This window comes from Syngnathus typhle, linkage group LG3 (assembly GCF_033458585.1).
Source record: "Syngnathus typhle isolate RoL2023-S1 ecotype Sweden linkage group LG3, RoL_Styp_1.0, whole genome shotgun sequence".
Classification (NCBI taxonomy): Eukaryota; Metazoa; Chordata; class Actinopteri; order Syngnathiformes; family Syngnathidae; genus Syngnathus; species Syngnathus typhle.
Genome location: NC_083740.1, coordinates 6,496,258 through 6,509,456, shown reverse-complemented (window position 1 = coordinate 6,509,456; position 13,199 = coordinate 6,496,258). Strand labels below are relative to the sequence as shown.

General features: G+C 42.3%; 2 protein-coding genes across 6 annotated transcripts; one reads left to right on the top strand and one right to left on the bottom strand.

Moving 5' to 3' along the window:
• Window positions 1–5,757: 5,757 nt before the first annotated feature.
• Window positions 5,758–10,269, top strand: LOC133151942 (uncharacterized). 5 transcript variants are annotated; one of them, XR_009714020.1, is made up of 10 exons: window positions 5,758–6,033; window positions 6,384–6,662; window positions 6,863–7,132; window positions 7,203–7,319; window positions 7,414–7,461; window positions 7,751–7,783; window positions 7,860–7,896; window positions 7,971–8,003; window positions 8,113–8,179; window positions 8,436–8,510. XR_009714020.1 is itself a non-coding variant. In XM_061275385.1 (10 exons), exons 1-9 carry the CDS (start codon window positions 5,943–5,945, stop codon window positions 8,114–8,116), a joined length of 912 nt encoding a protein of 303 aa, XP_061131369.1. In that variant the 5' UTR covers window positions 5,758–5,942; the 3' UTR covers window positions 8,117–8,163; window positions 8,436–10,269. The 5 variants fall into 5 exon arrangements, 4 of the variants coding, with proteins under 4 accessions (XP_061131369.1, XP_061131367.1, XP_061131366.1 ...); XM_061275385.1 differs by having other exon boundaries at window positions 8,113–8,163; window positions 8,436–10,269; XM_061275383.1 differs by having other exon boundaries at window positions 7,860–7,901; window positions 8,113–8,163; window positions 8,436–10,269.
• fam114a1 (family with sequence similarity 114 member A1) lies at window positions 8,697–13,193 on the bottom strand. The gene is made up of 12 exons (XM_061275363.1): window positions 12,984–13,193; window positions 11,947–12,246; window positions 11,741–11,825; window positions 11,439–11,665; window positions 11,177–11,311; window positions 10,958–11,110; window positions 10,761–10,893; window positions 10,411–10,499; window positions 9,833–10,018; window positions 9,533–9,751; window positions 9,397–9,450; window positions 8,697–9,283 (listed from the first exon to the last, which is right to left on the bottom strand). Exons 1-12 carry the CDS (start codon window positions 13,176–13,178, stop codon window positions 9,155–9,157), a joined length of 1,905 nt encoding a protein of 634 aa, XP_061131347.1. The 5' UTR covers window positions 13,179–13,193; the 3' UTR covers window positions 8,697–9,154.
• Window positions 13,194–13,199: the final 6 nt, after the last annotated feature.

Sequence of the window (13,199 nt, the reverse complement as noted above, 5' to 3'; positions counted from 1 at the left end):
TTAAGCAAAATCAATAAGGCAAGCAACTAAGGTCATTTTTTTTAAGTTACGTTGATGTTTACTAAATTGGCCCTCAGGACAAACAGCTTCATGTTCTTTTTTTGCGTGTGTGGAACGCCCATTTTTATCTAGTCAATATTTATGTTACATATAAATACATAAATATACACATGTATATATATATATATAGGGGCCAAACGAACTGTTTTCCCATCTTTTCAGTTTTCCAGAGCCAAACGAACTGTTTTCCCATCTTTTCAGTTTTTCAGATTTTTTTGGGGGCTTGGCTAAAACGGTAAATTGTGACACATTTCAACTGGGGCATGAGTCGCCCTTTCCCAACCACGTGCTTCATGTTGTTCAGTCCACCGCCTGCTATAATATGTTGTAATGCAAATTGTGGGTATATACGATGAGAACATAAGTGGGTAGTCTCATTAAAACTAGAATGAGTTGTTGATAAATTTGTGATCACGTGACCACCAGTGACGGCAGTACCAAAGTGTACCACTCCCCAATTAAAATGTAGAGAAAAATCATGTAGAAAAATATGTTCTGTAGCAAACTGAACTGAACGGGTTGGTACAAACATCTTTATTAGTGAAGCTAATTTAGCTGTTTTACTCACTTGGTTGTGCAGCACTTTGACTGTACTTGCAAATGGAAACACGCATTACCTCTGCGCGTGCACATTTTGCCAGTAAACACATGCATCACCAGTCACATTTGGACACGTTCCCTGTTCCCGTCCGTCTCTGCCTGACAAAAGAGCTACGGTATATTTACAGCCACTTGTGCCCCGAGGAAGGAAAATTCATTTTGCATATCGGTCGTTTGCTGTTGCAGCTTAAAAGCGACGCTGTCGGGAGGTTACATGGGTGACTTTACCTTTTACATTTGCTTTCTAATGCATGCACACAAGCACGTTTGCTCCATTTCAGTCAAAAGTAAACACTGCTCCCATGGCTACCTACATTCGTATTGTCTTGGCTGTTATTGTGCTGTCGTCAAGGTTACCATTCACAAGTCAATTGAGCGTATTTACGGAAAAACAATACTCACAACCACATATATTCATCATCCTCCACGCTTAAATATTACTGCGGCTTCCTGAGGAGCTGTGTCTGTCTCCATGTATTTCTGTAGCTGTTCTCTCGTGCAATTACCCAGATCGTAATGAATAGTCGATGACCTTCTGATTATCAATCATTGCACAACTGCAATAGAAAAATATTGCAATATGGTGATTCCCGCCCTTATCACATACTTGGCCACAAGGTGCAAATATAGTACACATGCTCACTGCCAACTTCAATTGTGTGATTCTAAACTATGTCTATTGGTATGCAGACAGCTCCTTTTGTTCCCCACATCATCCATCCAACGTGACAGTCACAGATGGAGGAGTGTGCTTTGTGAATTACAATTACACTGATATGGTGGTGCACTAATGAACAGCAAATTACAGGCACACGCACACACACACACGCTCATGACTTGGCAACGTTTGAGTCTGCATGTGCACTATTTAAAACACAGAGCAACTACACTTGATCATATCCTTATTAACTTCCATCAAATTGGTCAATGTAGAAAGAACATAGATCAAGGACTGCTTCATTGCTGTGTGCGGGTGCGTGTTCAGCACTTCATTTGCATGCAGCGAGTGTGTTTTAGCTTTTGATTGTGCTGCATCTAAAGGAAGAGAATGAAGCTTGCTTCATGTTGGTACACACACACACCTATATGTATAGATTCAATTCACTCGAGAACTGGAATGCACATCACTAGTACAAAAGAGTGCAGGCGGCAGCGTACTACCGAGTAGAAATAACCGACTGGTTAGTGACACGGGCTGAAAACAACTCTTTTTTTTTTTTTTTTTGTGTCAGTGATTGTCTCGTATTCTTGTCCTTAGGCAGCAGCCACCTGGCACATGAACAGCTTTCCCACGACTGAGTGCAACACTCGACTGGTGCCGGCATACATGCAGCAATTTACGTGTGGCAAGGTTAGGCAATCAAACACATACAGATGGACGGGCAGATAAGGACGCACGCAAACAAACTCAAACGCAAAGACCTTCCAATATATTTCATCAGCCTCTATCTTTTTTCCACTGGTTGGCATCTCTCCTTCCAATTTCCTCAACTGGAAAAAAAACAACGATGGTATCTGTGTCATTTCCCTGCTTTTTTTTCCACTATAGTGCTGCAGTGCCCTCTTTTCTTGTTCCGTCTCTCCGTAAATGGGCCGAGAGAGGAGAGGAAGTGGAAAACACGACTGAGCAACCGAGCAAGAGATGGAAAATGAGAGGGAGCATTTACAGCCAAATAAAGAGCAGGCCTTAATAATTTAATCTGCCGCGAGCAGCTAACCAATCACAGAGAGCCCATCGCTCCAATGGAAATGAGAAAGAGATAGCGGGCGCCGCTGACAGCCCCGCCATATTGTTCTAAATTATTTCAGGTCAAACACTTGTTTAAAAACTCTAAAATCCTCCAAGTCAAATGTCAAAACCAGAGACAATGAATCATAACACTAAAGGGGAAATTAACATTGTGCGCTCCTGAAAAGTTTTCATATTTTTCTACAAAGTCAAGCCCAATTGTTAGTTGTTGTTTTTTTCCCCAACAATAAATGTCGTGTGTTCAAGACTCAATGAATTTGACACCCCTGCTCTATAGGCCTTTGACTGACAGGTGCCCTAGAAAATTAGTATTTTCACATTGTGGCATTTAATGACCCACCCAAACATGAGCAGTTATTTTAGCAAATGCAGTCTTTCTCTGGAATTAGGCAATCTCTAGTACAGCCAGTCAGAAAATATATATATATTTGTGGTGTGATTCCACATCTAATGGGAGGGCAGCCAGTCCAGAGACTCACATGTTTAGACACAATTCCAAAGTCTGTTTTCCATTATACGTCGCCTTAAAATTTTTTATTTGTGTTTTATTTATTTATGTGTTCTTACTACCATTAGGACATTAGAAGTACAACTTCAATTGCTGACATTCAATGACAAAGCACAGTAAATTCAAGTCAAAGTGACTTTTGCAATGCACAAATGAGGGGAAAAGTCACAGGCGGTTTCCTTTATTGCGCGTATAAAGAAAGATAATCATTAGGCTCAGGCGATGGGCAATTTGTCCTCCAATAACCAAAAGGCAGTTTGTGACTAAGTGCAAGATAAAAGAAAGATGTTGAGAATACAAATGAGCACATTGTTAGCGTTTAGCCAGAGATTGTGACTCAGCATTAATCGGCACTATGTGGGATAATTACTGGAGGGGGTCGTTTCAAGGATATCAGGGAGCTTTTAGCTTTCACCTTGTTTACTGGCAGAGTGAACGAATGAATTCAATCAACTGAGGAGAGTTGACGGAATACAGTTCATCTCTGTACAACGCAGTATTTCTCATCAAGCCACCAGCTAGACACGCCTTGCAAGAACTGAATAACATTATCCAGAAATAAAAACGTTTGCACCCCACCCCCCCAACCCCCCGCCGACATCAGTGAGAAGACCAATCTTATTGTCACTGATAAGATTGTGATAAAAGTAGTCTAGACGCATGATAGCATTTATTTGGCATAGAAATGCTGAGCTCATCTTTCATCATGCTTTCACAGTACCTCTGAAAGGCTCTAAATATAGAACGCACACACACACACACACACGCACACACACACACGCACACACACACACAGACCCATGCATGTTAATGTCAAGAAAATCTGACTGTGAGAAAAGGCTATTTCCACAATTTTATCTATCGATCAATAAATTGTTTGGTCATCAGCAATTTGTTTTTCGGTGTGTGTTTTGATTGTGTTAATGATCCAGTTTTATTGCAAGCGCCGTCCACATGCAAAAATGTGTTTTCCCAAGAGGCCTCTAAAATTTGTTGTGCAAGTTGAGAACAATAAAGCCCTTTTAAATGTAAATGTTTAGGTTAAGTCGTAAAAACACAAGTAGATATTCTCAAGTACCCCGATGAGCACAGAGATTTTCATCCAGTCAATTTATGGAGTGGAGACACTTTTCCTCTTCTATTGCACTGAGAGCTGTTTAGGTGAGCTGCACTTGGTGCACATTGATTTTTCCTTATGTTCAAAAGATTTTATTGACATGGGCTTTTCGCACTCGCCATAAAAGGTTACAGGCATCGGAGGAGACAGCCAGGAAGGGTTGCAAAAGGGATGCGGCTCTCTTCTAAGAACCTCCAGTCAGCAAAGTGACAATAAAAGAGGACCATTCCAACAATTTGTGAAATACACATAGCTACAATGCACAGACATCTTTCTGCACACAAACAGCAGCACCTGAGATGGAAGGGGGCAACTTTTCCACCTCTGAAGCGCACCTCATCTCCATGTAGAAGCCTATAATTGCGACGTAACGTTTCATAAAGCTTTCGAGGCGACGCCTCACTGCTTACACAGCACTAAATCATTGCGCGCTCCTTCCTCCCCTTCCTCCTCCTCATCCTTTTCTCATAGATGCTTTCATTTCCCGATACTTTATTGCTTTCATTTCTCTTCCATTTCAAAATAATAACTTAGATCACAGCTATTTAATTAAAAAGCCCAAGGAAATGTTTTCAAGTTTATAGTCAGTGTCTAGAAAAAATATATTCCTCTAACATTCTAGAAAGGTATTGCAGATATTGTTGTTTTCTATTGCTCCCAGTATGACTCTGCACTTTGACATTACCAATGTTACCAGTAAGCACATCATTTTTGGATTTGGCAAGGCATGTGAGCATGTGAGCCGCAGAACCAAAAAGTATGAGGCAGCGAGGCTGTCAACTGTGTGGTGGAGATAAGACCTCACCTGGCAGCTGTGCCTACAACAGGATGTGTGTGTGTGTGTGTGTATTTTTTATTTTTTTTAGAATTGAGTGTTGATAAATGGTAATCATTTCCAATAACAGATGCAACAGAGTGAGCATTTTGTAACTGTGGCAATACAAAGTAAAAAATCCTTTTTGATAAAAAGTGTTGATAATTCATTTGAAACAGCAAGTTCCCATTTTGTCCGCAGGCCTTATGCAAATGTTGCAGGCAGAAGGATGATGCTCGAAGTTGTTGCATCTATTTTTTTCAAGTCTTAAAATTAGTACTGATTTAACAACTGAGAGAGACAGCTCCAACGTTTGAGAGCGGAGAGAAAGGCTTGATTTTTCATGACTTTGAAGCCTCATTTTACGCAGATATTGTGGCCATTTCTTTGAACCTTTTCAATTTGCCAGGGTTGTTAATAACATTGTGGTGGGTCAAATTTAGAGGACATATTTATTGTCACTTTAGGAGGACTTTAAGTAGAACCAACAATGAAACATGTGTCTGATCCACAGCAAGAAAACTTTTTAACATTAACAATGATGCTAAATCAACACTGTAAGGTCATTTTCTGTCATTATGGCAAGATTAAGGATGATTGATGTCATCTGATTTGTAATGTCATCATGGCAAGATTAAGGATGATTGATGTCATCTGATTTGTAATGTCTATAGATTCACTCGCCTCAGTTCGATCAACACCAACACGACACTAAACACATATTAACGCGACCATTTAATCAAAACTCTAATCGCAACACACTGTCCATCATCTACTACAGCGCACACCATTGCTCCTCTCAACACTCTCACTCAGATACATGAGATTTCGACTCACATTGTGCTCGTAGGAGATCAACGTCCATTTGTCAGCCTTGGTGTGAACCGCGACAGGAAGTAGGAGCGGAAGAGAAGCGTTGAGCCGCAGCGTGCTGAGTGTCGACGGCCCTGTTGCTTCATCGCCTGCCTCGTTCTCAGGCGTGAGCTTGGACGCTCGGCCTGCTGGGATCAGATGAACCAAGAGGGGAGGCAGATAGATAGCACAGGGTTAAGGTCACACTGGAGAGTGTGTTTGCGTCTGCACATGTGTGAACATGAGATGGTCAATTGTGACTAAGCTTCTCATCCTTGTGATTTTCATCGTCATCATCATCTGCCTCCCGGATTTTTTCACTTCATACACAGGTGAGGAATTACATTTGTGTGTCTTTGTGCCTTCTACAGGAAGTGCTTCTTAATTTGTATCATCAGTTTGTGATTTGGTTTATTTGCTTTTCCTAGCCAGTACTTTGTTGCATCTTTAAGCCGGAGCTCTAGTCCACCTCCTGTAGTAGACGGTTTCTGTCTTGCGTAATGGTTTCCCCTCTTGCTCACACGTGCTCACACTCGGTGCTATCCTCACTTCTTACACTTGTCACACGTTTTATTTTCCAATTTTACCCTGCTCTGATTTGTTTACCCGAAAGTCTTTTTCCTCCACTTCCCGCATGTCCAAATTACTACTCTAATATTTGGATTGTGCAATCTCCTTTCAGTATCAAAAGTCAACCTGGTCTGTTTGCCGTGTGAACGGGACAAGCGAGCCAAGAAAAGGGAAAACTGGCAGAGTGTGGAGGCTGAGGTGAAAAGAAAGATGTCATGTGACCCGCCTCCCATCCCAGGAGATGAGGAATGGCGTGAGAGGTGTGACGAGAGAGAAGCTGACAGCGGCCCCACGTCAGACGATGCAAGCGGCGAAGAGCCTCACACGAGTTGGTATATGTGTGAATCACAAGGCAGTGTGGCGGAATTATATCATAACAACTCATTTTCAGGTACCTGTGAGGATTTCGTTTACTGTCAATTAAACGTGGGAATTTGTATCATTATTGGAAAAAATGTCTGACGTTGCACCAGTAAAGTGATCCAAACAAACCATTTATGAATGCTGTCATCTCAAGGCCTGCTAGCTGCAAGTCTAACTTCTATTTTTCTCACTTCCAAAAATTAATTTGCTACATTTCTCCATTTCTAGCTGCAAATGTCCACATTGAAGTGTCAGTGAAGCTTCAACTAGGAAATAGTACCTTTTTGAAGCTCACCTTAAGAGGCCACAGAAATTCCAGCTCACTGCGGCTTCATCCACCTGAGGAGACGGACGACGGAGGTTGCAGCGTGGCATCTTATTGCTGTGCGCTAGTCCCCCCCACCTCTGAGACATCCAATCACACCGTTTGTCTGCTAAGACTGTCAAATTACACAGTTTCTCCTGTCGCAGAAAACAAAGAGTTAGTCAAGACACAAGGTTTGATTGGGAATTTATGACTAACACGTACTGTTGGTAAATCTTTGATATTGGAGTGTTGTTGTCTCAGGTCCAGATGAGTGGAGTGCTGCGTTGAGGATTCTCTGGCTGGTTCTCTTGTGTTTGGTATTGCTGACCTTGAGCTCAGCTTTCCTCAGAAAATTGAAACGGAGTGGACACTGCTGCAGTAAGACACACACACACACACACACTTAAATGCACGAAAAGCATCTCAAGTGGCAAATTTGAATTTATGTACCTGCATGTTTTCTGTCCATCAGAGAAAGTACACCCGCGTTGTTATAGCTTCACTGGGCAGCAACTGAAAGGTGAATCTCATTTTCTAATTTCCAAGTAGATTTATGGTTTCAGATGAGGGTTTTCAAATAGAGTTGAAGTGGGATGAAATGACTTAGAATGGACACTGAAATACATTTATTCATACTGGTAAAACCCATTCACACCTAGAGCATTAATTGGAGTTGGTTTCAAATTGGGGCTTTGAACTAGAATTAGGCATTCAAACAAGTGTTTCTTTTTTTTTAAGCTTATAGTATGTATTTTCCATCACACACTGTATCAAATGAGATAATGAGATCTTATTTGCCTTTTGACTAGATGGAAGCAATGACAAGATCAAGATTTTAGAAGGTAACTTCTGTCGCATTTTAAATTCACGTACGAGCATTTAAAATGACATGACTATTTATTTATTAATATTTTTCAGAGAGAAACCTTCATATGTGCGAGCTTCGCTCCACATGGTCAGGTCAGTAAGATAATAGAATTAAACAAAACATATTAAGTATTCTAAGTGAACGTATGTTTTTCATGACAGGATTATCTACTATTCAAGAAGTCCAAGTAGCCGGTAGGAAATTTTAACATGCAAACACACTTCAGCACCGCTCATAATACCATTAGTCATAAAAATACATTTGGTGCACTCTGTTCACGATCTTTGTGTCTTAAATTCTCAGATGATGCAGAAACTGTACTGGATGGACCTGTGGAACACTCTTATGTGACTGGTAAACCAACACATTGGTATGACGATTGGAAGAAAAATGTTCCACTTTGCTCAAAACATTTTGCCATCGCTCTTTGCCACCTAAGTCGTCATTTCAAGACAACAGGGCACGAGTCAATCTATAGCAGTGTTTCCCAAACTTAATTAAGCCAAGGCACCCATTTTACAATCTCATGGCAAACCACAAACCAATAATCTTGTTGAAAGTATCGATCTTGAAATAATGGTGACATTTTTCATGGATGTGTCACTGTAACGTTATTTCTCTTGCAGCTAATCTTCATCACCGCCCAACAGTGACTTTTTCCCTCACAGAGGAGCTGAGCTGCTGAACACAGCTCGAGTCTCACAAAGAAAAAGAAACACAACAATATCATCATCCATCCATGACTAGGGTGTAAAGTGACTTCATTTTCAAATGCTCATTAACATTACAACGCAACGTTTCCACACAAAACAAAAACCCTCATCTTTCCCATATTATGCAGCTAAAAGGCAGGACACTAAAATAGATGCAAAAATACCAACAACGAGAACATTGCGAAAGCTCAGAGCATTTATTTCATAGCTATACATGTTATTTGGATCCTAGTAGGGTGAACATTGGGGAAACACATTTCCTTCAAGGCCATATAATTTGGAGGTGTTAGATGTCATCTAATATCGCACGCAAAAATACAGTAATCATGAATACTGGCATTTTAAAAGGAAAACATTCCTCTTGTGTCAGTCAAGGCAAATGGAGTGCAAGTATTATAATATATATATATATATATATATATATATAATATTGTAAGCACCAACCCATATTTGCATTTTTGGAGATTATCTTTGTGTGAAGCACTTGCGAAAACAAACATCAACAGGGTCAGCCACACACGAAAGCCCCCTTATGTTAAATTTGTATTATACACATAAATAAACAGCTTCCGACAACATTGACAGAAGCACTTAGTGTGGAATTACTTTACACTTTCTGTACAACGTGTGCGCTAATGTGCATGTGCATGTGCATCTGAACCTGTGCAGGTTTTGCAAGGTTGGCCCTCGATGTGGGCGATCTGCAGGACGGGCAGCAGAAGCTGAAAGGCATTTTGGATGTAGGTGGTACTGTTGGACCCCTGCAGACAGAGACACAATTTCAAAGTTCAAAAAGTTCAAAAGTTCAAATTTGCGTCACAATGTTAGGTGCATTCATTAACTGTGTGTGGAGTTCAAAAGTTGCAGTTCTCACCTCCAGCAGCACACTGTCAATAAGCGGAGTGAGCTCCTCAGCTTTCCTCTGACACTGAGAAAGAACAGTTTGTATGAATTCCAACACAATTTGTGATCTCCTTTGAGCACATTTGCGTCAAATCTTGCACGCTTACCCCAACAAGGAGCAGCGTGTCAGAGAACTTTCTGGCCAAACATTCCACTTCCTTACACATGGCGCATGTCAACCTGGTGAGGACATGTGCCTGATCCCTTGCTGGTTTTTCCTGCTCTTGCTCTTGGCCATGTAGGATGAGTTCTGCCACCTTGTGGAGCTGCTCAATACTTCGGGCTGTCACTTCTGCCAGACTGCCCACTGACGACATGTAGATGGCCTGCGGATCAAACGCGAACTAAAATGAGATCACAAGTATTGAGTGTTCGAATAATGGCCCACCACAGTGATGACAACGCACCTCCACAGATTGGCGCCCGTCCTCCTGCTTTATCTCTCCCTCCTCATCTTCCCTCTTCTCCTCATGAGCCGCTCCATCTCCCTCCTCTTTCTCTCCTCCAGGCTGCTCCTGCGTCTCCTTGCCAACTGTTTCTGTAGTGACAGGCCGCTCCACCTTGCTCACCCACTCGTGTGCGCTCATCCGAGCCTGGAGATGCACAATTAATGAGCTGTCAGCGCTGCATTTGGATGTACCCTCATCATCATGTTCATCTGCACGATTAAATGCTAAGATGCGGATTCATTATATTGACACTGACACATTGCAACTACGGATTAAAATGGATTTCCTACCAAGGTGACAAAGCAATACTTATTGAATAATTCAAACGGTATGATAAAAAAAGTGATTACTGTTATTTGATTATCAAAATAAACAATTTATATCTTTTCGATAGATTTTACAAATGACTTGCCCCTTCTGTCCGTTTAAAAAAATGGTTGGTCCCTTGAGCACAGTGAGCGCCCCTTGCTGTGGAAAAGGTGAGGTGCCACTTCTTATGTAGCCCAAAATAAAAACGGTTGTTATGTGTACTTTACCTTATTGAGTTTGTCCGGTGTAGCAGCGATATGAAGCTCAAAGAGCAACTCGGTCAGAACACTCATGAACTCTTCATTTGCTTCATCGGCTTGTGCAAAAAACAAACAAACAAACAAACAAACAAACAAACAAACAAACAAACACACAGACAAGACAGTTAAAATCAGTTCACTGAAATTTTTTTACCGTAACTGTGTAGCTAGGATATTTTCCATAATGCTTTCATGGTCAACCCAAAACAAAAAATGTGAGGCTCATATGTCATTGTATAATGTGTGACTTGACCTAATCTCACGAGACTTCAGCAAGCAGCATGATTTTAAATTTAAAATATCACCACGTGGGTTACCCATGGCCTGCTCTTCATTACTGGTCTCCTCTTTATCATCCTCTCTCTTGGTGAAGATGTCCTTGATGAAAATCAGCTCCTTCTTCACTTCCTCCAGATCTTCTTCCTCAAGGGAGGAGAGGTACGCTTGGACCTGTGGGCCACACTCAGCTTTAGTTCTCAATTTGCACTCTCCTTGACAAAAAGTATAGGCGGACCTTGGCCTCGCTTTCATTGGACAGGATCTCGAGAGCCTCCAGATGGGACAAACCCTGGTAGTCATCAAAAAGAATCCCGTAATGAGCTGTCGGTGCGCTGATGAGCTGGTTGCTGAGACGTGCTCGCTCTTTCTCCTTCGCTTCCTTCAACATCTACAATGAAGACAAATGTGGTCGAACCGTGCCAAGATGGGGCGTGATCACGCTTTCTTACCATACCTGACTGAGCGAGGCGGTCTTCTGCATCAGTGTCTTGGTCTTTTTGAAACCTGGATCGCTCTCAGCCAGAACGGTCATGGTCTTTTTTCCGATGAACTCCAAAGCATCTAGCCCACCACTGATCACAGATTTACCCTGAGAGTCCAAGCATGACATAAAACAGAGGAATTTTTGGGGTCAAAAGAAGAGTTTGCAACATTCCTCCCCATAAATCAATCTTTGTCATTGTGATTAGCGGCAGATTTTGATAATGTTTGCTCACCGTGTTCTGCATAACATTGGAGATGGCAGAGAAGACGCCCCTGTTGGAGGTGCCAGCGTTAGGAGAGGTCGACTCTTCATGGGCTGTCATCTGGATGCTTTCCTCTCCTCCCTCTGGCTTCTCCTCCATTGTGTCTTCCACTTCCTCGCTGGCCTCTTCTCCCACGGAGGTCTTGTGTAGACGCAGAGCTTCTCCTGCCTTCACCTTGACCGATGTCAGACTGTGACCTGTTACACACACAGAGAACATGAAAATCCAAAGAAGACAGAACATGGATGGATGAGGCCATGTGTGAGACGAACCCACTGTAGAAGTGGCGCTGCTCAGGAGGGATTTGCCCCATGAACCCCAACCTCCCCAAACTTGATCGTTCTTCTCATGTGAGCTCTGCACACAACAGTTTTCTTGACATGAAGCATTGGCTCCGTTTTTATTTTAGGTTAACGTGTGCATCCTCAACATCTCTCAAAATAAATCTATTGCATCTATCTCATGCTGAATGACCGACCTTCTCATCCTTCTCCTCTTCCGTAGCATCTGGCTCCAGGCTCACTGATTGGTCACATTCTGTCAGGTGACCCTCAGACTCCGGCTGACTCTCTGAGGAAGTGAGGATGTCTCTGGTGTCTTCGCTCGCCTCCTCGGTGGCCTGCAGGATACTCTCGGGGATCTGTGGAGGTTGATGAACTTCAGCGGACTCTGCGGGGGCTTCAGGGATATCATGGCCACAGTTGAGGTCAGAGTGTGGGGGCAGTTCCGGTGCAGGAAGGCTCTCTGCATCAGAGGGGGCAGACTGGGACATGGTGATCTGGAAGTGGAGATTATATCTGCTTTAATATACTGAACATGATAAGAGCGTTTTGGATGGTATCTATGCAGTGGTGAGCCAGCTGCCATAAACACGCTCAGAAGCACTGACCTAGTATCAAGTCATCTCTAATAATGTATAAAATCGATAAGCACTGCATGTAAATGAATTTCCTCCCTCGAATGACAAATAAGCATACAAATTGTGAGATTTATTCAACTAGTAACCAAACAACAGCACCACATTGCCACCTGCTGGTTACTGACTGTATATATTCACAGCGTTTGTGTCATCCTGTCTTATGTACACACACTGTGTGCAGAAACTTTGATTTTGGTTGTTTAAAGGTCTTCAACATCAACCTGCGTTTCTAAAATAAACAACGTAGCGCAGGGATGGGCCGAGGGGGGGGCACAATGATTTGCAATTACTCTTACGCATTGTTACTCACAAACCTAAACAGTCATTTAAATTTATGACAGTAAAATAAAGGCGTGTCATTCGTTCATTTAACTTCTCATAACACTAAAGAAGATAAGAACTTCCAAATAATGTCAATTGCATTGCATCGCACACGCTTGCAAACGCAAAAATTCCACTTCATTTGATTGTATGCGTGTCCAAAAACGTCTTCAGCAATGCAGATACGTTGCTGAAACATGTTACCGTGTTTATAAACCGGGTGAAGCGTCTAACTTTGTATTGTTTTGGTGCATGAAAGTGACAGCTCAACTCACCCCTTTGGTACCAGCCGGCGGCTCCTCTTCCGCCTCGCCACGTCGGCAGGCCGGTGAGTCGCCACATCGAAGAGTAACAACAACTGTTAAGAGAGGTCCTCGCGCCGTCCATGAACGATCGTCTCTAAGTTGACACAATATCACCGAAGAGTAAACGCCAGTCAAGCTATCCTCTTGGTCCTCCTCGGAATGCATAGAGGCATTTTTGCATAAAAA